This window comes from Schistocerca cancellata, chromosome 4, assembly GCF_023864275.1.
Source record: "Schistocerca cancellata isolate TAMUIC-IGC-003103 chromosome 4, iqSchCanc2.1, whole genome shotgun sequence".
Classification (NCBI taxonomy): domain Eukaryota; kingdom Metazoa; phylum Arthropoda; class Insecta; order Orthoptera; family Acrididae; genus Schistocerca; species Schistocerca cancellata.
The window spans coordinates 526,748,886-526,774,189 of NC_064629.1; the positions used below are offsets into that span (position 1 = coordinate 526,748,886).

Below are 25,304 nucleotides of genomic sequence, written 5' to 3' on the forward strand. Positions count from 1 at the left end.
AACTGCATTCACTGACAGCAGAAATTCCTGTCGTGTTTTAAACCGACTTTCTTGGCAAGGTGTGATTCTCGTCTCCAGTCCCTGTCCGTTAGGATGTTTCTCGCCCTAATCTTCTTACGCGGTATAACATTGCTGTGAGTGATACACCGTTCCTCATACGCACATCAGATGGTCGGGCAACTTGTGGCTTTGTCATGGGCACGTCCAAATACGATTAACTCCTTTCTGTCATTCTGTCGCGTCTCCGCGTTGATCCATCTTACTGCGCTGATTCCATAGAACCGAGTGGCAAACACAAACCGCTTCATTCATATGAATTACATCAGCGGTGCAGGGTCACATAACGACCTGATATCAGGTCTACACCATGTACAGCGCTACAAACCGTGGTTTTTCAGGGGCATAACTGATATTTTGTCCGGTGAGCTTAGATATACAGGTGGACAATGTTCTCTAAGCAAATCAACCATTCTAAGTGCAGTTAGAAACTGCAGAGACATTATGTCTTTCCTATCATCCAGGACTGATTTCTTATACGTCCCTCGTGATGACTGGGTGTTGTGTGATGTCCTTAGGTTAGTTAGGTTTAAGTAGTTCTAAGTTCTAGGGACTGATGACCATAGATGTTAAGTCCCATAGTGCTCAGAGCCATTTGAACCATTTCTTTTTTCTTATACGGAAATGTTGACGTGAGCCCAATCATCCTTTAAGTCAACCATAGATTTGACGTGCATATTACGCTATACTATGACAGCAACCTATGGAAGTCAATTAAATATTGTTGGAAGACTGAGAGCGGTTATTCGAGACTGCATATAAATTATAAGTTTTATTTGTAACTTGTGTTGCAAGCGATAACGATGTTTTTCTTTCCACAGCTTTGCAGTTACGCCCAGGCCTGGGCAAACCACTTGGCACACGTGAACACATTCTACTACCGGACAGACCGCGACATCGGCCAAAACCTGTTTTGCCGGCCTACTACGACCCTCCAGGCAGATGTCACAGGTGCGTAATGTACGTTCACGCTAAGTTATCAACCGTCCGCTTCTCTTTCATTGCTTCCCCTTCTTCAAGATGAGGATGATAACGCTGGTAAACTGTGTGCCAGGAGAAAGTTTCAGCATGGACACTGCCTCGGTGCATTTGGAGAGATGTAGGTCTCTGGCGTCACGGGGTTTCATTCGCCAGTTCTATCATTTCTAACATCAACAACAAAACCACAAACTGTATACGACTCAGTGCATACTTTTATCAGGCAAACAGTGAAAACTTTATTTTTTTCCTCTAAAAATAGAAACGTAAGTTCCCCTGTCCTAAAAATTTCTCTTCACATTTGACGCAAATTTTGTTTTTTATTTAATACGTGCCCCTGTGCGTAATTAGTAAACTCTGTTTAGGTCTAGGTAAAACTGATGCTGGTAGATGTAACTAGCACATAAATGATTTTGAAATTGGCAGTAAAAAGAAATTTTGTCCGTAAGAAGCAGTAAATCCTGAGCAACGTTATTGTGTGAGATGAAGAATATTAACTTGCTGTAATAATAACTTGTTAATCAGATTATGATCCTCTGTAGGGATAATAAACCTAAGAAGCAACTGTAGTAACTGTTCGTTTCGTCAGCGGGCTACTGAAAAATGTTTCTACAGTTGTATTTCAATGTGGCTAGCAGTACTCTTCGTACTTGGTGAGTTTTGTTCTATCGATATTAATTAGGGCATGGTCCAAGGTATATTTCTCTGTCTAACGTTTCGTCTTCCAATACTCGAGATATCATCAGATGCTATAATAACTCAGAAAGAAGTTAGAAACTCAAACAGGCTCAGCAAGCCAAATTATTAATTTTTATTCACGCAACGGCTGGTTCGTGACGTCGTCAGACTACTGCTTAAGATGGCGGACTTGTAGCGACGTGTGTTTTGGAGCCTGCGACGTGTTAGTGTTTTAGGTGACCAATAAAGACAGTAAGACATCTACATAAAATAACACGTTAATAAGTTTATTTACAATGTGTACACTTAATATTTGGGATATACCTAACTTTGAAGTGTTGTTGGGTCCTTCTGTGGTTCAAATGGTTCAAATGGCTGTAAGCACTATGGGACTTAACATCTGTGGTCATCAGTCCCCTAGACTTAGAACTACTTAAACCTAACTAACCTAAGGAGATCATACACATCCATGCCCGAGGCAGGATTCGAACCTGTGACCGTAGCAGCAGCGCGGTTCCGGACCGAAGTGCCTAGAACTGCTCGGTCATAGCGGCCGGCGGTCCTTCTGTGGTGCCGAGTTATACACAGTGTGAATAGTGTTCTTGATAGAAATAAATAGTTTCGTGTTTATACAATCAGATAAGTCACAGAGCATTGTGATGACGCTCTGACAAGGAACCCCTTGAGTGCGAGGTAGCTAAAGGCCAAGAACGTTTGTGGCATTCGACGCCCCACGTATTGTCTACCATGCAACCTCAATATTGGCTGCTATTGGCAACAGGGGCGAGACTGGAGGTGGTGAGTACAGCATGAGGCTACGGAGCGTAGTTGAACTGCTTCATCGAGAAGTACCTCACAACAGTGATACAGTGCTAATGTTGTCGAAACAAAGCATGGCAATGGGAACCATAAACGAAGCAAACTTTGCGTTATATCTACAACAACAGATTCGGAAGTTGACATCTCGTCACAAAGAAACCCAAGGAATTTCGCAGAGTGAGAAAAAAGTGGCAGGTGAAGTATCAGCATTACTGCAGAGTGGCTCAGTGGAATGTGTGGTGTCGTATACGCTCGACTGTGCGGACAATGTACATGAGGAGCACAATGATGACGATACGTGCTTAACAAGCGAGACTGATATTGAAACAGGTGTCGAGCCATGTAGTTCATGGCTCTTGTCGGACAGGAAGCTACAAATCCCGTATACAGTGAAACGTAGAAAAGGATAATCGTTGTCTAAGAATCGGGTGCCAAACATAATTACCTGCGTGGAAGATCATCCGCAGCATGGTAAAAAAACAATAATGAACAGATTTCGATTAAGTCCTCAGCAATACGACCGTGTAGTGCCTAAGAGAAACAAAGGATATTCCAGGAGGACCAGGCGTACTTGTTACAAAAACTGGTGTTCGCGCGTTTGTAGGATGCTCGATACAGTTTACAGAATGTGCAAGATAGTGACCTACTAAGTTATGCACATCAAATTGCGCGCGACATATATTTCAGTGATTTAAGGGGAGCAGTGGATGGTTGCATATCTTCAAATAGTACTACAAAATTGGAAGATGTAAGGCAACGAAATTTCAAACATAGCGTCAACTTGACGATGCACACGAAACTGCAGAATCCGCCCGAAAATTTATATATGAGATAAACAAACGTGTCCCATCGTTCAGTAAGGAATTTGTTTTCAGCTCCGACCTATCGGGATCTGAAGAGCAAATGCGTATGAAACGAACCCTGCAAATTAGAGCTATCGTCAAATAACATCAGTGCCTTACGCATCCGTATACAATTATGCCGACTGCTAATCTGGATGGTAAATGGGCCGCAAAGATATTTATTGTGCTGCGAGGAGCTGGAGGTGCTCTTCCCCTACGATTCTTTCTCGTACGTGACGTCAAAGCAAACAAGAGTGGAAAAATGGGCGTAAGAGAACTACAACTGTGGTATGAGCACTGCTTTTGGCCAATTGTTGGTCAAAGTAATTTGCTTTTGCTTGATTCCTGGTCTGCGTATAAAACAAAATACTGCTTTGGAGCAAACTATCGCTCCTGAAAAGTGTGTGACATTGAAAATAACTACCTGGCAGCACTGGACAAATTCAGCTCTCTGGATTTTGTTTTCCAGTGCCTATAAAACATATTATCGCACTATCTGAAGCTATGTCCGCCGCTCGTGGTCTCGCGGTAGCGTTCTCGCTTCCCGAGCACGGGGTCCCGGGTTCGATTCCCGGCGGGGTCAGGGATTTTCACCTGCCTCGAGATGACTGGGTGTTTGTGTTGTCCTCATCCTTTCATCATCATCCAGGAAAGTGGCGAAATTGGACTGAGCAAAGGTTGGGAAATTGTACGGGCGCTGATAACCACGCAGTTGAGCGCCCCACAAACCAAACATCATCTATCTGAAGCTATGCCTTAAAGGATAGCCAGTTTCACGATAAGCCCCACGACTGACTGTTTCACATTCGGTTGCATGCCATCGCATTTCATTAGTTCTCATCACCCCGTTTCACCAGTATGATTCTAAACTGAAGAGCCGAAGAAACTGGTACACTTGCCTAATATCGTGTAGGGCCCCCGCGACCACACAGAAATGCCGCAACACGACGTGGCATGGAATCTACTAATGTCTGATGTAGTGCTTGGAGGGAACTTTCTCCATGAATCCTGCTGGGCTGTCCATAAAACCGTAAGAGTACTAGGGGGTGGAGGTCTCTGCTGAACAGTACATTGCAAGGCATCCCAGATGTGATCAGTAATGTTCGTGTCTGGGGAGTTTGGTGGCAAGCAGAAGTGTTTAAACTCAGAAGAGTGTCCCTTGAGCCACTCTGTAGTAATTCTGGATGTGTGTCTTGTTGTACTGTCCTGCTGGAATTGTCCAAGTCCGTCGGAATGCACAATGGACATTAATGGATGCAGGTGATCAGACAGGATGCTTACGCACGTGTCACCTGTCAGAGTCGTATCTAGACGTGTCAGGGGTACCGTATCACTCCACTGCACATGCCCCACACTATTACAGAGCCTCTATCAGCTTGAACAGTCCCATGCTTACATGCAGGGACCATGGGGTTCATGAGGTTGTCTCCAAACCCGTGCACGGCCATCCGCTTGATTCAATTTGAAACGATACTCGTCAGACCGGGCAACATGTTTCCAGACATCAACAGTTTAATGTCGGTACTGACGAGCATACGTGACGCATAAAGCTTTGTGTTGTGCAGTCATCAAGGGTACACGAGTGGGCCTTCGGCTTCGAAAACCCCTATCGATGATGTTCCGTTGAATGGTTCGCACGCTGACACTTGTTGATGGTCCAGCAGTGAAATCTTAGCAATTTGCGGAAGGGTTGCACTTCTGTCACGTTGAACGATTCTCTTCAGATGTCATTGGTCCATTTCTTGCAGGATCTTTTTCCTGCTGCAGCAATGTCTTATGTTTTACCGGATTCCTGATATTCGCGGTAGACTCGTGAAATGGTCGCACGGGAAAATCCCCACTTCATCGCTACGTCGGAGATGCTGAGTCCCATCGCTCGTACACCGACTATAACACCACATTCAGACTCTCTTAAATCTTGATAACCCGCCATTGTAGCAGCAGTATCGGATCTAACAACTGCGCCAGACACTTGTTGCCTTATATAGGCGTTGCCGACAACAGCGCCGTATTCTGCCTGTTTACATATCCCTGTGTTTGATTACGCATGCCTGGGCTCGGTGAAGATGCCATCGATATCGCAGCTTGTAGTGGATACGTATAGACATTAGACTTGCTAAGCTTGTTTGAGATTATAACTGATTTCTGAGTTGTTAGAGCCTCTGATGATGTCTCCAGCTAGAAGACAGCCAATAGGCAGAGAAATATGCCTCGGACCACTGCCTTATGCACATAAAAAACAAACAAAGGTCTCATTATTTAAAGATAACTCTGGCTTCATAGCCAGAATAATGGAGAGAACCTTGAAAGAGACACTCCCAGACTGCAAACATTTAAATCAAGATGAGCAACGTCTTTTGTAATACAGAAGATTTCGCTCAGTCTGCAGACTTATACTATAGGTTAAGTTGACGAGTCTCAAACAGACCATTGGAGAAGCAGCTATTTTTGTACTGAAAAAACTTTGCAACATTGGTTTCAAAATAGAATAAGTGCAAAAAATCGGAACACAACTAAGAACGGACGATTGGAAAGGTAAGTGGGTGTATTAAGATTTAGATGAAAGATGTAATGGTCTGAGCTACGTTGCTCTTTCTATGTTACAGCAAGTAACCTTAAGAAATCAACGCTCAGATAATACATCTGGGATAATTTGCTATTTACACAGCAAACTTCAGCTCAGCTAGCCGCGCGGGATTAGCCGAGCGGTCTGAGGCGCTGCAGTCATGGACTGTGTGGCTGGTCTCGGCGGAGGTTCGAGTCCACCCTCAGGCATGGGTGTGTGCGTTTGTCGTTAGGATAATTTAGGTTAAGTAGTGTGTAAGCGTAGGGACTGGTGACCTTAGCAGTTAAGTCCCATAAGATTTCACACAGAATCGAACATTCAGCTCAGCTGACTATATAACCAAATTAATACCTTCAAGTGAGAAATACGTAATTTGTGTCTACCTTATATTACTGTCCTCAGGGAACAATTGGAATAAAAAATAAATAAGTATTTTAATTAACTAAGAACTGACACAGAAGAAGCAAAGTATATGTTACGCATTAGACTTATTTTCGGAATATGACGAAGAGTGTAGACCAGAACGAACTAAACAGCTGCTCTGTGCAGATGCTCGCAGTACTGATTACCTTGCTCCAGAAAAGTGTTCAATTTCTTATTCTGTCCTCAGACATTCGAACGGTGTAGTACGTACTTCCTATCCTGTTCCGTTCTTTTTTCTCCGAATATTTAATACTATGAATGCCATTAGTAAACCGTACTTCATATTCAACTCTTTGGCTCCTCCTAAAACATTTACATACCGCTGTTCATTTTATTATTAAATTAACTCTCGTTGGGTATTTGAAGACAAATTCCACCATCCTATCTTCTTCCAGTAAGATTTTTCCAGCAAGTTCTCAGCTCACGTATTCTGTTTAAAGTTTCGTATTTGATCTGTCGACTTGATTTGTAACATGCTTATTAACACGACATTTCAAATTTTCCCAGACACCTTGCATGTGTGTCCCCCGTTTCCCCAGAATGCTGTGTGTTGTGGTTCACTTCTTCTACGCATCCTTTTCTCATCTGTGCTGCTTTCCTTTAAGACTTTCCCCCTTTCTGGTTCCCGCCACGTTGTGTAATTTTGTTTCATAAACAGCGAAATTCTTACATGTTTTAACGTTTTTCTCTGGGTTTGATATCTATTATGTCGGTACTTTATTTACTCCGTAAGCATAAACTACTTCCACAAGACCTGGCGGACACATCTGTACCGACCGACCGCATTATCATCAACATCTAAATACGTACAATGCAAACCACCGTACGGTGCGTGGTAGAGGGTACCTTGTACCACTTGTAGTCATTTCCTTCCCTCTTCTACTCGCAAATAGAGCAAGCGCAAAACGACTGCCTACATTCCTCCATATGAGCACTTATTTCTTTTATCTTATATTCGTGATCCTTACGCGAAATGTATGTTGGCGGCGGTAGAAATGTTTTGCTCTCAGCTTCACATACCGGTTCTCTAAAATTCCTCAACAGCGTTCCTCGAAAAGAACGTCACCTTCCCTCCAGGGATTCCCATTTGAGTTCCAGAAGCATCTTCGTAATGCTCATCCTCTGACAGTGGCGTCATTGGATGCGGTATGGAGCCGCATGGACCAACACACTGCTCTCACGACCATAATCAATTTTCCTACCACTCTATCAAATAACTTCTCAGTTCGCGTCATGAAGCTAAGTGCACCTCATTCCAGTCCTCTCACAAAGGAAGAACCCGTGGGAGTACCGGGAATCAAACACGGGTCCTCCGTATGGCAGTCAGCAACGCTGACCATTCAGCTACGGAGGCGGACTTTTATTTTCCCCGCGTCACATTATTCTCGTCTTTCTTCTTTTTCCTTTTATTTCCTTAAGTCAAAATCTTTGCTAAGAATCTTGTCGATACCATTTAATAGCTACCTTTTGTCTTTCTTATTACAAGCAACAAAGACCATCACATTTATCACTTCCCATTCCATATATTCGATGAAAACTGAAACAGAATGACCAACGAACTCCATCCTGACTTCGTTTCTATCTAGTGATTACTTGTCGCTTTTGGTTTTCCACGTTTTCGCATGAATCATATGCTTACGGCCTCTGACTCTCAATCATAAATATAATCTGAGTGCGGTAAAGAACTAATCCATTTCTGGAGTAAATAATTTGTTCTTCAGAAAAAGATCTTTCTCTATACCTGTTTTAGATATCAGCTGACATCTATGTTTATGATGATTTGTGTTTGCAGGTCAGGAAGTAGTAACCTATTGGTATAGTGCGGTACGCCAGTACAACTACCTCAAGGAGCCTGACATCCTGCATGCCAACGTCAATGCAGGTAAGCACCCAGCTTAACACTACAGATTTATTCTCTCGTAGGAGTGTATTTCAGTTGTTCACTACTTTTGCAGAGCATAGAGCTGGAGTAGAAAAACAGGACTGTAGTATATTACATATTATCGTTATCTTGCATAGTAAGTCCATAAGAACAACCACGTATCCCAAGCAGTAAAGTAGGAATACAAACTTTGGAAGTTTAACGAGAGCGTCTGCTTCACTAGAATAATATTACAGATCGAGGTGATGCAATAGTTAGTCCCTTCGAACAGCTGCCGAACACAGGCCCTGGGACCTATCCGAACTAAGACATTTCATTTCTGATCTACACTGGTCAAAGCAATCAGGAATCGCTCGAAGTACCCTGATAAACACTGCGGAGTACAACTACGCGGTACTGCTACGCGAACAAGGAAAATTCCCTTCGATTCTCTTAGACATGCCGACTGGACATCTAATCAATAACTGAGGCTTTGCTCAAGCGTCGAAGCTAAAGGATTCGATGTCGATGCCCGTGTTTACGAGTAAAGCACGTGCAATGCCTCGACAGCGAGATTTACTGAAGCTTGTAGTTGGTGAGCCATTAGTAAGACAAAACCTGGCCAGTCACAGTGCAAGCTATCAAATTCCCTCGTAAATCGCTAAATTGTAATGGACACGCTCTCAGACAACGAAAGATATTCGAAGGCAGTCCGCCCCCGGTAGCTGAGTGGTACATAAGTGAAATATTTAATTTGCCGGCACGGTAGCTCAGCGTGTTCGGTCAGAGAGTTAACAGCCCTCTGTAATAAAAAAAACTGAGTTAATCGATCAACAGAGAACTTAAATGGATGTCTTACGACGTCCGCCCCGAGCAGATGCAATGAACAAGAGCGAACAAAATGAGATACCAAAAAAAAAAAAAAAAAAAAAAGTGGTCAGCGCGACAGACTGTCAATCCAAAGGGCCCGGGTTCGATTCCCGGCTGGGTCGGAGATTTTCTCCGCTCCGGGACTGGGTGTTGTGTTGTCCTAATCATCATCATTTCATCCCCATCGACGCGCAAGTCGCCGAAGTGGCGTCAAATCGAAAGACTTGCACCAGGCGAACGGTCTACCCGACGGGAGGCCCTCGTCACACGACATTTCATTTCATTTCATTCGAAGGCAATTAGATTATCACGTTCAACAAGCAACCACCCTCGTATGCGTAAGTGCAGATCTTTCGAGGTCTACGAGAAAGCATTGGCTCTAATCGATACTGAGAGGAATAAACTATTGTGGAACACCATGCGTCTGTGCGGTATTCTGGGTGTTCGGAAATTACCGTTACAAGCTTCTAGGAATTGTAGAGGAGAGTGAGTACATAATATTTTGAATAGGGCCCCATGTCCGGAAACGTACCATTTCCGTTCTACGGCGGTTTCAATTCGGATGTGTAACACGTCCACGTCTGCTGAGGGATAGATAGATAGGCCAAGGTTGTGTAACCGCATGGCCGCTGCAGTCGCCGGATTTAACTCCTGTGGACTACTTCTTGTGGGGTCAGTTGAAAATTTTAATTTAAGAAGCTCCTGTAAAGACAGAGGAAGATCTTCTGGCACGAGCTGTGCCAGCTGCACTAGAAACTGAAGAGAAACGAGATGGGATGGAGGGTGCGTACCCGAACATGCTCCGTAGGTACAATGTCTGTAACGACGTTGCTGGTCGCCACATCAAGCCGCTGTTATAATGCATCAGTGCTGTTCTTTACGTACAGTAGTCTGGGTTCTTTTTTATTTTGGAGTAATGTAAACAAGTAATGTTTAAGTGTGAATAGAAACAAATGAGTGATAAATGAATGGAACTTCCTAGCTGATTAAAACTGTGTACCGGACCGAGACTCGAACTCGGGACTTTTGCCTTTTGCGTGCAAGTGCTCTACTAACTGAGCTACCCAACCACGACTCACAACCCTTCCTCATGGCTCTCCCGCCAGTATCTAGTCTCTTACTTTCCGAACTTCACAGCGAAATTTTTGGGCAGCACTTCTGGAAGAAAGGATATTGCGGAGACACGGCTTAGGCACAGCTTGAGGGATGTTTTCAGAGCGAAATTTTCAGACTACAGCGGAGCATGCGCTTACATGAAACTTCTTGGCAGATTAAAACTGTGTGCCGGACCGAGACTGGAACTCGAAGCCTTTGCCTTTCGCGGGCACGTGGGAGATCATTTGCCCTCGAAAGGCAAAGACTCCAAGTTCAAGTCTCGGTCTGATGATGTTTGGTTTGTGGGGCGCACAACTGCGCGGCCATCAGCGCCCGTACAAAGTCCCAGTTGTTACACAGTCCAAGTTTTTTTTATTCGCTCTAATCCAGCCTCTGTCGCGAATGATTATGATGATGTAATGAGGAGGACAATACAAACACCTAGTTCCCGTGCAGAGATAATCCCCAACCCGGGCGGGAATCGAACCTGCGACCCTGTGATACAGAGACAGCAACGCTAGCCGCTAGACAACCAGTTGCGAACGAGTGTCTGTCCGGCACACAGTGTTAATCTGCCAGGAAGTTTCACATCAGCGCACATTCCGCTGAAGAGTGAAAATTTCATTCTGGATAAATGTTTCGTTATGTTTCCTTTCGAATCTTGACTAATAATTGTACTGCGTCACACCTATTCAATTCCACAAGAAGAAGCTGATCAGTTAAACACCTGAATTGAAATCGTCGTAGAACGGAAACGGCACGTTTCCGTACATTGGTTCCTATACAAAATATTATGTATTCACTCCCCTGCACAATTCCTAGAAGTTTGTAACAGGAACTGCCGATCACCGTGTACACTGCCCGTCCAAAAAGTTCCAAGACAGATTTTATTCCTGGGGTATAAGCGATGTCGGCACAGTAACTACGGCGACAGCTCGAACAAACAACTGTAAACAACAGATGTGTATTCGACCAATCCATGTGAGGGATCAACGTTTTGATGACATAATACATTGAAGCCAACGTGACGCGCGAGTTGGACAACATCCCAAAGAAGGGCTTTCCTGACAGTTTCAGTCAATGTTGTTGTGTCGCAAATCGCAATGAGGAAAAATCTCTAAATCGAATGTTCAAGACATTCTCCAGAATTTGTGAAGAAGAGAACTGTGTTGCAAAGTTTCTCCCGCACACCCTTACTTCCGAACAAAAACACCGATGCGTATACGCTTGCCACGATTTGATTGAAATACAAGAGGCGGTCAATGCTTTTCTGGAAAAAATCGTGTATGGTAACGAGACTTGGTGTTATTAGTATGAAGCTATCAGAAAACGACAAAGTACAGAAATCCATTTGAGGGGTCAACGCTTTGACAACATAACACATCGAAGCCAACGTGACGCGCCACAACATCCCAAAGAAGGACTTTTCTGACAGATTCACATGGTTATACGAACGTTTGTGCGTTGTACTCAAGTGTGTGTGTGTGGGGAGGGGGGGGGGGGGGAGACTATGTAGAACACCTGAAGAATTAAAACCACCATCTCAACGTTTCTCTATTTTTTTTTTATTAATCCAGTCCCGAAAGTTTTGGACTGACAGGGTACATGGTAAGCCAGTGTGGATGCACTTAGTGTGTCTGCCACAATCCTTGACTACAGAGGTCTTGGGTATAGTGGCTCTGAACCACCCAGATAGCCGTGCACATTAAAGAGCTTGCATTCGGGACGGTGAAGTACACTGAACCCGGTTCCAATCCGCTAGGGAGATTAATGAAGAGGGCCAATGTGCCAGCCTGACGAGGTATGGTTTTTAGGCGGTTTCCCATATCCCATTAGGTGAATACCGGGCCGATAACTACGTCCCGCCTCAGACACATGCTAAGCAAACATTTAAAAACTTTCTCACACTTGCAAATAGAATTTACTGTAGACGCAGATAAATGGGATGTACTGCTTCCGTCCTGGAGGGTGAATAGTAAATTAATGACCTTAAATGTTTAGTCGTAATCAGCAGCAGCATCAGTGGTTCTGACCCCATTTCCAGCAGATGAAGACGTTACCACAAATCATAATCAACAGACTGATCTGTAGTACATCGAGCCGTTGTGGCAACTGTATCACCACACTTGGGCGTCATGGTCCGTGTGACACTACTGGAGGGTCACTACACATGACAAATGTCTCGTATCAGTGAGTCACGTTTCAAAATACTTTCAGAACATCTTTTAGCGTATACATTATCGCTACTCCACATGTTGATCCTTTAAATTATAGGCCTGAAATTTATAATGAGAGATGATGCCTACAAAAACTGGATAGTCATCTTCGTAAATGTCACGTCCATACACACCAATCCATAATGTGTTTCTTATTAACAGCGTGTTAGCAGGATGTTGTGGATGGGAGAACACGTAATGTAACTCAGATAAGTTACTTGGTTTTTTTATGTTAAGCAATACTACCTATCTGTTTGGATCTAGCATAAAAGAAGGAAGGAAAATTAGAGTTTAGCGCCACGTGGGCGAACCCGAAAATTGCCTTAACGGTTTAGGGAAACCACGGAAAAACTAAAGTTGGACTAGGGCTCAAATCCGCGTCCAGCCTTCCAGATTTAGGTTTTCCGTGATTTCCCTAAATAGCTCCAGGAAAATGCCGGGATGGATTCTTTGAAAGTGCACGGCTGATTTCCTTCCCCATCATTGAAACAATCCGATCTTATGCTCCGTCCCTAATGACCTCGATGTCGACATGGCGTTAAACGCTCACATTCGTTCCTAAAGCTGGATTGCCGGAAAGGATTTAAATTGCCGTCCTCCCGAATGCGATTCGAGTACCTTACAACTGCACCATCTCGCTCGATAATCACAAATTACTCAGAAAGTAATTCACTATCTCAAAAGGATATTCCAGTTAACTTAAGGATCATTGTAATTCACTGCAGCTTAAAGTAACAGGTAATACATCATGATAGCATTATATAACGACAAAGCCAGAGCAAATAAAGCAGATTGTCATAATACGGAGCATTGAAACAGTCTCATCAGTAGACAGTGCACTCGCATTCTTCCCTGTCGGGAACATAAGGTTGAATTCTTACATGCTAACGATCACGTAGTATCGACTGTAACCTGCAATAAAATTTCAGAAACATATTGCATATTTTGATGTAACTTCCACAATGGTTGTGGACTAATCAGTTATACCCGTCACCAGGTGTTTAATGGCGGAGAGATCTGGATATCTTCCTGCTCGGAGCAAATGTCGTACACCATTTAGGGCCTTGAGCTGTCGCCCTTACCGTGACGAAACAGCAAATCGCTTTCCTATCTAAAACGGCAGGTTAATGGCTTAAGGACTCCTGTTTTCTCGTTCTGCTGTGAACACGAAAGGCAAACAAAAGTAGTAATTCATATTCCCATCCAGAAGATGTTGCCATGGCTCTGGCCTTTATGTCATAGGCAATTGTACTATGAAGATGACGCACATCGTGTAAAAGTGCTACACGAACACGATCATTAACTGGATACTGGCATTCAGTCTTCACTGAATAAAACCACCACCACTCAACTCACCAGTCAATCCTTTCACGCTACCAGAGGTGACATGCACGGTGATGGTGTGGTGTACGAGGTGGCTTTGGACTTGCACCTGGTAGGACGGCGGCGGTTCGAATCCCTGTGCGGTCATCCTGATTTAGATAGTTTCTAAAAGTAGCGCCATTTATCTTCTGTATATAAGGTAACACTACGCAGAGGGTTTCTGATTCAGAAATCTTATTTTAACATTGGTTGTGTGTGATAAGATCTAGTGTCGGAATTCGATAAAGGCAGGAACCTGACTGCGTGATGTCGTTCCACGGTATTGCTGCTCGCGTTGTCGAGATCCTATGCCCGTCATATGAATATTGAATCGATCGGTTCAGTAAGGCCATACTTAACACCATCAAGATCTGAACCACCCCATGCGATTATCGCTTGAGAGGACAGACATATTGTTCGCTGTGCAGTGCAGGATCCACCTCACTTACCCAGAGTCAGGAAATGAGCTTCTTGGTAGTATGACACATATCCACATAGTGCGACGACGTTCTGAGCGTCACGGACTGGCAGCAAAGCGACCACTGTTGCGGATTCTCTTGACGTGGCAGCATACAAAGGTGCGCCGGCAGCAATGCGTCCAACGACAACACTGGACCCAGGTCGTCTTCTCAAACAAGCCCCAGTTCTACGTACAGAATCACGATGGACGTATCTGTATGTGGAGGCATCGAGGAGAACGAACGTTGCCCGACTTCATTCGTCCTCGTCATACGGGCCAAGCACCTAGCATGATGGTATAGGATGCCGTGGTGTACGCAACACTATCGCCTCTGGTTCGCATATCCGGCTATTTGGACAGCAGCCGTTACATTTCTAGCGTGTAAAGGCTGGTGTGCCCCACTTCAAGGTCTCCTTGATGTTATCTTTGAACAAGATTATGCAAGACCACATGTTGCCCGTCCCTGCATACCAATATACAGAGGGTGTTCGGCTGTTGCCCTGGCCAGCAGATTGTCTAGATATCGCACTCACTGAAAACATCTGGCCATCTGTTGCCGAAAGACTAGTACGCTACTCCAATCGCCAGCCATTACGATTGATGAACTTTGGCAAGAAGTTGAAGCAGCATGGAATAAAGTACTCTCATTTCTCATCCTAGCCAAGTTCTATCCCCTGTTGCTGTCATGTATAACCCAAAACCAGCTAAAAATTTAATCTTATATACTTAATACCATACTGTGTACCGTAAAGAAGCAAAATTTCGTTACAGTAAACCCTAACTAGTTCGGGCTTCAGTATTTCGGAAATCAGCGATAATTATGATTGGTTTTTTAAAGCGAAGTGGAATGTCGTCTTACTGACTATACAGGGTGGTCCACTGACAGTGACCGGGCCAAATATCTCACGAAATAAGCATCAAACGAAAAAACTACAAAGAACAAAACTCGTCTAGCTTGAAAGGGGAAACCAGATGGCGCTATGGGTGGCCACCTAGATGGCGCTGCCATAGGTCAAACGGATATCAACTGCGTTTTTTTAAAAATAGGAACCCCCATTTTTTATTACATATTCGTGTAGTACGTAAAGAAATATGAATGCTTTAGTTGGATCATTTTTTTCGCTTTGTGATAGTTGGCGCTGTAATAGTCACAAACGTATAAGTACGTGGTATCACGTAACATTCCGCCAGTGCGGGCGGTATTTGTTCCGTGATACATTACCCGTGTTAAAATGGACCGTTTACCAATTGCGGGAAAGGTCGGTATCATGTTGATGTATAGCTATTGTGATCAAAATGCCCAACGGGCGCGTGCTACGTATGCTGCTCGGTATCCTGGACGACATCATCCAAGTGTCCGGACCGTTCGTCGGATAGTTACGTTATTTAAGGAAATAGGAAGAGTTCCGCCACATGTGAAACGTCGACCACGACCTGCAACAAATGATGATGCCCAAGTAGGTGTTTTAGCTGCTATCGCGGCTAATCCGCACATCAGTAGCATACAAACTGCGCGAGAATCGGGAATCTCAAAAACGTCGATGTTGAGAATGCTACATCAACATCGATTGCACCCGTACCGTATTTCTATGCACGAGGAATTGCATGACGACGACTTTGAACGTCGTGCACAGTTCTGCCACTGGGCACAAGAGAAGTTACTGGACCATGACAGACTTTTTGCACGCATTATATTTAGCGACGAAGCGTCATTCACCAACAGCGGTAACGTAAACCGGCATAATATGCACTATTGGGCAAAGGAAAATCCACGATGGCTGCGACAAGTGGAATATTAGCGGCCTTGGCTGGTTAATGTATGGTGCGGCATTATGGGAGGAAGGATAATTGGCCCCCATTTTATCGATGGCAATCTAAATGGTGCAAAGTATGCTGATTTCCTACGTAATGTTCTACCGATGTTACTACAAGATGTTTCACTGCATGACAGAATGGCGATGTACTTCCAACATGATGGATGTCCGGCACATAGCTCGCGTGCGGTTGAAGTGGTATTGCATAGCATATTTCATGACAGGTGGATTGGTCGTCGAAGCACCATACCATGGCCCGCGCGTTCACCGGATCTGACGTCCCCGGATTTCTTTCTGTGGGGAAAATTGAAGGATATTTGCTATCAGTGATCCACCGACAACGCCTGACAACATGCGACAGTGCATTGTCAATGCATGTGCGAACATTACGGAAGGCGAACTACTCGCTGTTGAGAGGAATGTCGTTACACGTATTGCCAAATGCATTGAGGTTGACGGACATCATTTTGAGCATTTATTGCATTAATGTGGTATTTACAGGTAATCACGCTGTAAGAGCATGCGTTCTCAGAAATGATAAGTTCATAAAGGTACATGTATCACATTGGAACAACCGAAATAAAATGTTCAAACGTACCTACGTTCTGTATTTTAATTTAAAAAACCTACCTGTTACCAACTGTTCGTCTAAAATTGTGAGCCATAAGTGGTCCCACTAAAACATTCATATTTCTCTACGTACTACACGAATATGTAATAGAAAATGGGGGTTCCTATTTAAAAATACGCAGTTGATATCCGTTTGACCTATGGCAGCGCCATCTAGCGGGCCAACCATAGCGCCATATTGTTTCCGCCTTCAAGCTAGACAAGTTTCGTTCTTTGTAGTTTTTTCGTTTGACGGTTATTTCGTGAGATATTTGGCCAGGTCACGATCAGTGGACCACCCTGTATAAAGATGAAGAAGATTCTAGAAACCAGTTGATGACTGAGGATGTAAAAAAGAACATGCACGAGAAGTTTCCAGAGAAGAAATTGACGTCAGTGATATAAGAGAATGTAGGGTAACAGAGCAAAGTTACAACTACTGAAGGTAAGGGAAAATTTCGACAGGTTAATCAGCTTTATTGACATCAATCCGGATTGCCAAAAGTATTGCATTCCATTAAAAGATACGCGACAATAAGTAATGAAAGAACAGTGTACAAAAGAGTCTGACCTAAAAGTAAGTTTCTTCTTTGAGCCATTATAAACAAATATGGGAGTTGAAAATATTGTTATGGAACCAACATCAGGTAGTTTTGCTCATTTGACTGCTGTGAACCATATTACTGTAGACTGAGAAGACAGCAGTAAATAAATCGTGAAGTACGTACCATTCCACAGTAAACGTTGCACATTCATTTTTGACTACATACAGCACTATATAGTGCAGTAGTGTATACAGGATATTTCACTATTATGGGTATAAACGAAACGGATGAGTAGAAGACAATGATACAAGCAGATAATCCTAACAAACATAGGTCTGGAAACAAATGGTTTTTTCCCGATACGGCAAACATACAAGTGCAGTCGTGTCAGTGTTACATCACTGTAAATGTCTGAGGCTAGGTTTATTTCGAAACACCGCAAGTGAGACGTAAATGACAAAGCGATAAACTGCCCTTGTTTCATTTCATAGTCATTACGTATACCTAAGTACTAGTAAACTGCGTTTCAACAAATGTCTCAATCATGGGTCGCCAGTATTATGCCTTCCCACGTCGGATTCTTTTGCGTGGCGACATTTAAAAGCTTTGGTGTTTTCCAGCACTGTTGATAGTGTTGATGAACTCCGGGAACGCTTTATCGATGACTGTCAATGCATTCGAATCACGGCTGGGGCTTTTAAACGTGTACGGGCTTCGATGAGGTGAGAAGACGTGCTGATGCCTACCTTCACATGAATCGTGGGCGTGTGGTACACTTTTTGTGTTGTGTTTGTCGTAGCTGCAGTTTGGATACTCTGGATCTCTGTTATAAGGTGTTCATGCACTCACTGGTGATAAGTCCTATGTTTATTAGGATTTTATGTACCGGGTGGTTATAGTTAAACTTTCCCTATTTAACACGTTATAACACGGAAACTAATTACAGTAGGTGTACCAAACTTGATAGCGTTAATATCAAGGACATGGGGAAGATAAATAATGTAGAACCAGTTCAATTGAAACACTTTCAACGTGAGGCTACGGTGCATCATACCATTACATATACAATTACTGCTACAAAATCGGCACAATATGGCGCTCATCAGTCTCCTTAAGAGTCTGAAAGTGCAGGATTGCATTCTGCACAGCAGAACGAAGCATGTCCGTAGGGATGCTGCCTACCTGTGCTTAAGATCAGCACATGTGTGAATGTTCCCCTGGTAAACCCCGTCCTTCAGGTGCCCCACAACCAGAAATCACAGGGAGTGAGATCAGGTGATCGCACCGGCCAAGCATTTGGAATCGATCGGCTGATAATTCGATCGTTTGCAAATGTGTTTCGGAGAAGCAGGGAACTTAACGATCGATGTGCGGTGGGGCCTCATCTTGCATGAAAACTGTTGATTTCAATGCGTCTCTCTCATGTAGGGCTGGTATGACATGCCGGAGAAGCATATCGCAGTAACGCTGGCCTGCCACACTGCACGTCTTTGGTCCTTGAGCACCAACCTGTCCAAAAAAGAATGGGCCAATAATGAACGTAGCCGTTAAGCCACACCGTACGTTGACACGTTCACCATACAGAGGAACGTCATGCACAGTGACTGGAGGCGAAGATCCCTACAGTCGGCAATTCTGTGTGTTCACCTCACTCGTCAAAGAAAAATGAGCTTCTTCTGTCCATAGGATGGTCCCTCGTCAACTTCAATCCTTGCGAGAAAGTGGAGAGCCAAGTCAATACGTCGTTGTGCGTCCTGCAGTGCAAGCTACTGTACGATATGCATCTTGTACGGATACCATTTGAGAATGTTTCGAAGCACCTTCCGTACAATAGACCACAGGATTTTCAACTGGCGTGACACAACACCTGCACTGCCTGACGATCCGGAATTGCGCGCAGCGTTTTCTGCCATAGCAACAGCGGTTTCATCAACCACCTGTGGCGCAACCGATCGTCTGCCTCTTCCCGGAGCGACGCCTAGTTTTCCAGTTGATTCGAACTACATCATGCTCCTCACAGCAGGTGGAGAAAGAGGACCCTTCCATAATCCTTTCAGCTGGTGATATTCTCGAAGTGCAGCTGCAGCATTACTGTTGTTTTGATAATAGGGCTTCACCAATAATGTCCTGCTCCTTTTGTCCAAGCTCATGCCTGCCTGCTGCTCCTTTTATGACATCCTCACTGTGAGGAGGTTCGGTTGGAAGTTTGTGGCCTGTTGGCTTTTACTCCCCTGGGAATCTTGACGAATCTTCTTTCTGTACTGGTAGGCATTTCTGGACTGGCAAGGAGTGCCGGTGGCCTATTTCCTGTACTTGTCGGTGTGACGATTTTTCTTCTTCTTCTTGGCTGTTACTGAGGGCTCTTCCTCGGTTGGGGTACTGGGTACAGTGTGCCCTGCTTCTTCGTATTCTACGCTGGCCAGAGCGAAGATGATGTAGCGCATTTGCCACTCTGTAAAGATAGGGTAGGAATTAATCAGATTGTAATCCTCCCTAGAAAGGCCGACAAGGCCTTCTGGATACCCAATTGGTTGGTGTGGGGGTGGAGGTTTAGGACGGTTAGGTGGAAGAAAAGGGTAAGGGTTGTCGTGGTGGGGGTACGTGCCATCGCGAAGCGATGCAGCGATCTTCTGCGTTACAGCGCTTGCGCTGTACATGTCTGGAAGCGGCAGGAATGGGACTTCTTCCCACTCTTCTTCTTGCGCTGCTGCTTCGGTGTCCTTCTTGTGCTGTGTCGTCTCCCCTTCAGCAGGCTCGTCTGTCTGCGTGGCCACCGTCGCGGAATCCTTCCGTTGAGGAGTCACCTGGGTGGCGGTGTCGACTGTTGTGGCGGAAGCTGCTTTGGCTGAGCGAAGCTCCTGCGTCAGCTCAGCAATCTGACGCCGTGCCTCGCCCAGTTCCGCCAGCATGGCCGCCCTCTCTTCCGCCATGGCGGATTTGAAATCGGACATGGCTTCTTGTACGGCGTCGTTAAGGCGCCTGGTGACGACGTCTTTTGTGCAAGTGACCACCTCTTCGTGTGTGGTGGCCACTTGCTGCTGCGTCTTCTTCTCCGGTCCGCGCCAATTTCTTCTGTAGGCGCAGGAACGGGCGTTGGCCGCGTGTGCGCCACCGCAGTTGGCGCAGGTGCAGGGGACGTCCTTCTGCTTCTTGCAGTCACGTGTGTCGTGTGCTTGCGCACACTTCAAGCACGCAACTGCTCCACTGCAGTGCTTGGCGACGTGGCCAAGCTTTTGGCAGCGAAAGCACTGCGCTGCAGTCTTCCTCTTCTTCTTGCCGGAAGTCCCTGCTATCGTGAGCAGCAACTCCGCCAAGGCAGCAGCTTTGCGTCCACTTCCGCGTCCAGGCATCTCCAGTAGCAACAGCGACAATCTGCTATGCGTACCTCACCGCAGCGTGAGCGGGAATGGCGTCCAAGCTCATGCTGACAAGGCAACAAGTGCACTGCGACTGGTCAGATGTGTGAGACCATGAATCACGATGACCGATCACGGGACCTGGTGGCCATAGTTGGAACTAGACGGTGGCGCTGTGTCGCATGGAAATCATGCACCCCATACTCTGGACATTACTGCTACCAAGGTTGTTACTCGTATGGCAATTAGTTTCCGTGTTATAACGTATTAAATAGGGAAAGTTTAATTATAACCACACAGTATATAGACTGAAGCGGCGAGTGAAAATTGTCACTCACCGCTTCGGTCTAAGTGCATAAAACCATATCTGTATGACGGCGGTAAAGTCTTGTAACTGTGTCATTTCTTTTATTAGGATTATCTGCTCGTTTAATTGTCCTCTGTTCGTTCCTTTCGTTTATACTAATAATAGCCAAACACACTGTACATCAGACATGTTTAATGTAACATTTGCATATCTATTGTAATTTGTTTACTCCTATTTTTCATTGTTTGGAAACGATTATCTTCGTTATTTTTAAATTAAATATACTGAACAGTACGTTGCATAATACTACAGTTGATCTAGTTTTTCTTTAACCAGTACATATACTGCATACTTCATTCCTAATTGTAGCTTCAGGTAACTACTTTATAAAACATTTATATAATTCGGTCTTTCAATAACTTGGACTGGGATGCGCACCAATTAGTCCAAAGCAGTGTGGTTGCACTGTAGACTTATCTGATCATAAGTATCTGGACACCTATTAAAACTAAACTAAACTCCTCCCAACAGGCCATGAAGGTCCACCGGTACTGACCGGCCACCATGTCATTCTCAGCTTATAGGCGTCACTGGATATGGATATCGAGGGGCATGTGGTCAGCACATCGCTCTCCCGGCCGTATGTCAGTTCCGAGACCACAGATGCTACTTCTCAATCAAGTAGCTCCTCATTTTGCCTCACAAGGGCTGAGTGCACGCCGCTTGCCAACAGCGCTCGGCAGACCGGATGGTCACCCATCCAACTGCTAGCCCAGCCCGACAGTTCTTAACTTCGGCGATTGACGGGAACCGGTGTTACCACTGCGACAAGGCCGTTGGATGGATACCTATTAGCAGATAATAATAAAGGATTTGTCCAACCTTCGTCTTTATGACGGCCTGAACGCTGCTATGCACACTTTCAAGGAGGTATCTGAATGTCTGTGCAGTACTGACAGTCCATTCTTCGTCAAGAGCCGAAAGCAGAAAAGGTAGTGATGTTGGACGCTGGGATCTGGAGCAAAGTCGACGTTTTAACTCATCCCAAAGGTGTTCCACTTGATGCAGGTTGGGACTCTGGGCAGGCTAGTCCATTTGAGGAGTTTTATGGACCACAAAACATTGTCTCGCAGATGCCTCAGAGGCTGCATGTCATGCTGATACAATCATCGTCTCCAAACCGTTTCTCTACTGTACGCAAAACACAATGCTGTAGCATGAGTTCATATCCTTATGCATTTAGTTTTTTCTTAAGCGGAGTAAGGGGACCATGTCCTCAAAAATGTTCAAATGTGTGTGAACTCCAAGGGACCAAACTGCTTAGGTCATCGGCCCCTAGACTTACATAATACTTAAACTAACTTATGCTAAGAACAACACAGACATCCATGCCCGAGGGAGGACTCGAACCTCCGGCGGGAGGGGCCGCGCAGTCCGTGACGGACCATGTCCCAACCACGAAAAACAAACTATACTGAATGAATGTGAATGTCGTGTGACCAGGGCCTCCCGTCAGGTAGACCGTTCGCCGGGTGCAAGTCTTTCGATCTGACGCCACTTCGGCGATTTGCGCGTCGATGGGGATAAAATGATGATGATGATTAGGACTACACAACACTCAGTCCCTGGGCGGAGAAAATCTCCGACCCAGCCGGTAATCGAACCCGGGCCTTTAAGATTGACATTCTATCGCGCTGGCCACTCAGCTACCGGGGGCGGGGGGGGGGGGGGGCGAAGACCTATACTGTAACACGTCCGTACTTCACTGCCACACATGACGGCAGGTAACGTTCTCCAGGTATTTGCAAACGTGATTAATTACTCCAAATCAATCGTTTCCAGTCATCCACTGTCCAGTGCTGTCGCTCTTTACATCACCTCAAGCGTCGCTTAGCGTTGACTATGTTTGGCTTATGGTGAACTACTCGATCATTGTACCCCATTCGTTTTAACTCGATATTCACAGTCAGTGTGCCATCTAGACTGCTGGTAACACTTCGGAATTCACGTGTGATTCCTTCTGCTGATTTCATACGATTTTTTACAACCATCCTGCGCAATGTTCGATGGTCCTTGTCCCTCAATGCATGAGGTTTGCCTGGTCTTAGTTTAGCTTCGATGGTTCCTCCGCATTTCGACTTCACAGTCACATCACCAGCAGTGTAGACGTGGGCAGCTCTAGAGGGGTTGAAATGTCCCTGATGCATTTGTTACTCAGCTGAAATCCAATGACTATTCCATATTCGAAGTCACTGAGCTCTCCTGACCGATCTACGGTGTGTGAGAAAATTAATGAGATTGATTTTTTTATCCACCACGGTTTCTTTTTTAAACGAAAATGATGTCCCCTTCCCAGTGTTGGTAGCAACGCTGAAAGGCTCCAACTGGTAAGACCTTTAACACGTCGATCACGTTCTTTTGAATGTTCTCCAGAGTCCCAAAATAACGTCCATTTAAGACATTTTTCGCCGCGCGGGGTAACTGCACGGTCTAGGTGCCTTTCCACGATTCGCGGGGCTCCCTGTGTCGGAGTTTCGAGTCCTCCCTCGGGCATGGGTATGTGTGTTGTCCTTCGCGTAAGTTAGTGTAAGTTAGATTAAGTAGTGTGTAAGCTTAGGGACCGATGATCTCAGCAGTTTGGTCCGATAAGATCGTACCACAAATTTCCAAATTAAGACTTTTCCAATTTCGGGTAAAGATAAACGTCACAAGGACTCAGATCAGGTGAGTAGGAGGCTGTGGAACAACAGGAATGCCTTTTGAGGTCAAAAATTCCATGACTGAAGTGGGTGTGTGACATGGTGCGTTGTAATGACGTACATCTTCGTAAAACACTTCGTTCACAGTTTGTCTTGGATAAACAATTTTTTTATGCACGACACCCCTATTATCAGAAAAGTAAATCAGATTTGTTTTGATCGTTGATTTGCTCATTCGAGCTTTTTTCGGGCCAGGAAATGTCTGTGTGCCACTCCCCACTCTGCCGCTTTGTCTCAGTACCGCACTAAGAAATGTCGGATTCGTCTCCTGTAACCACACGACTGAACCATTCGTGGTCATTGGCAGTCCTCTGAAGAAGACCAATGCACACATTTTTTCGATTTTCCTTCTGCTCATTTGTGAGGTTTTTCAGCAGCATTTTGGCACAAACCGTTCGCATGTGCAAATTTTCGGTCAAAATTTGACGTACGCTGAAAGTATTTAAGTGTGACAGGTAACGCACCATCATTATTGTTTAACGTCGGACTAATCTCACAAGAGCAAGCACACTTTTGACATTCTCGTCGGTTTCTGAACTTAAGATCTCTCTGAGCGAGATTCGTCTTCAACTTATTCTCTGCCATCCAAAAATGATTTGTGCCAGCGGAAAAATTTTACTCTTGATAGGGATGTTCCCCATAGGCCTGTATCAACTCTTCAAAGGTCACACTTGCGGATTCCCAAGTTTAACACAAAATCTGATGGCATAACATTGCTCTAAATTCCGCTGTTCTACATTCGTAACAGACAACAAAAACATAACTTCACTTGTGGCGCTCTCAAAAGTCACGTGATGGCTGTACAGAGCTGATACTCGGACTGGGCATCTGGAAGGGATGAATACACCAGTCTGCACACGTCGGACAACATCGCGCTGCTAGATCGTTCGCAATGTTGTCAGTCTCATTACTTCTCTCGCACATCTCGTGTTCTGCTGTTACTGCTTTCTACTGACATCTCGTGGTTAACTCTGTGCTATGCACTGAAGGGCCAATGAAACTGGTACGCCGCGCGGAGTGGCCGCGTGGTTTGAGACGCCATTCACGGATTGCACGACCCCTCCCGCCGGAGGTTCGAGTCCTGCCTCGGGCATGGGTGTGTGTGTTGTCCTTAGCATAAGTTAATTTAAGTAGTGTGTAAGTCTACGGGCCGATGACCTCAGCAGTTTGGTCCCTTAGGAAATCACACACATTTCTGAAACTGGTACACCTGCCTAATATCGTATAGAGTCCCAACGAGCAGAAATGCCGCAACACGACGTGACATGGTCTCGAAAATAGTTCAAATGGCTCTGAGCACTATGGGACTTAACTTCTGAGGTCATCAGTACCCTATAACTTAGAACCATTTTAAACCTAACTAACCTAAGGACATCACACACATCCATGGCCGAGGCAGGAATCGAACATGCGATCGTAGCGTTCGCGTGGTTCCAGACTGTAGCGCCTAGAACAGCTCGGCCACACCGGCCGGCCATGGGTTCGACTAATGTCTGAAGTAGTGCTGGAGGGAATTAACTTCATTAATCCTGCAGGACTGTCCACAAATCCGTAACAGCACGAGCGGGTGGAGGTCTCTTCTGAATAGCATGTTGCGATGCAACCCATAATGTTCATGTCTGGGGAACTTGGTAACCAGCGGAAGTGTTTAAACTCAGAAGAGTGCTCCTGGAGCCACTCTGTAGCA

The 25,304-nt window shown here is 45.0% G+C and overlaps 1 protein-coding gene across 1 annotated transcript in view; it reads left to right on the forward strand.

Moving 5' to 3' along the window:
• Nucleotides 1–25,304, forward strand: part of LOC126184309 (uncharacterized) — a 206,396-nt gene that overhangs the window by 179,798 nt on the left and 1,294 nt on the right. Inside the window, exons 3-4 of the mRNA XM_049926685.1 lie at nt 879–1,008; nt 8,156–8,245. Coding sequence (XP_049782642.1) covers nt 879–1,008; nt 8,156–8,245 — 220 coding nt within the window. The remainder of the gene's footprint in view (nt 1–878; nt 1,009–8,155; nt 8,246–25,304) is intronic.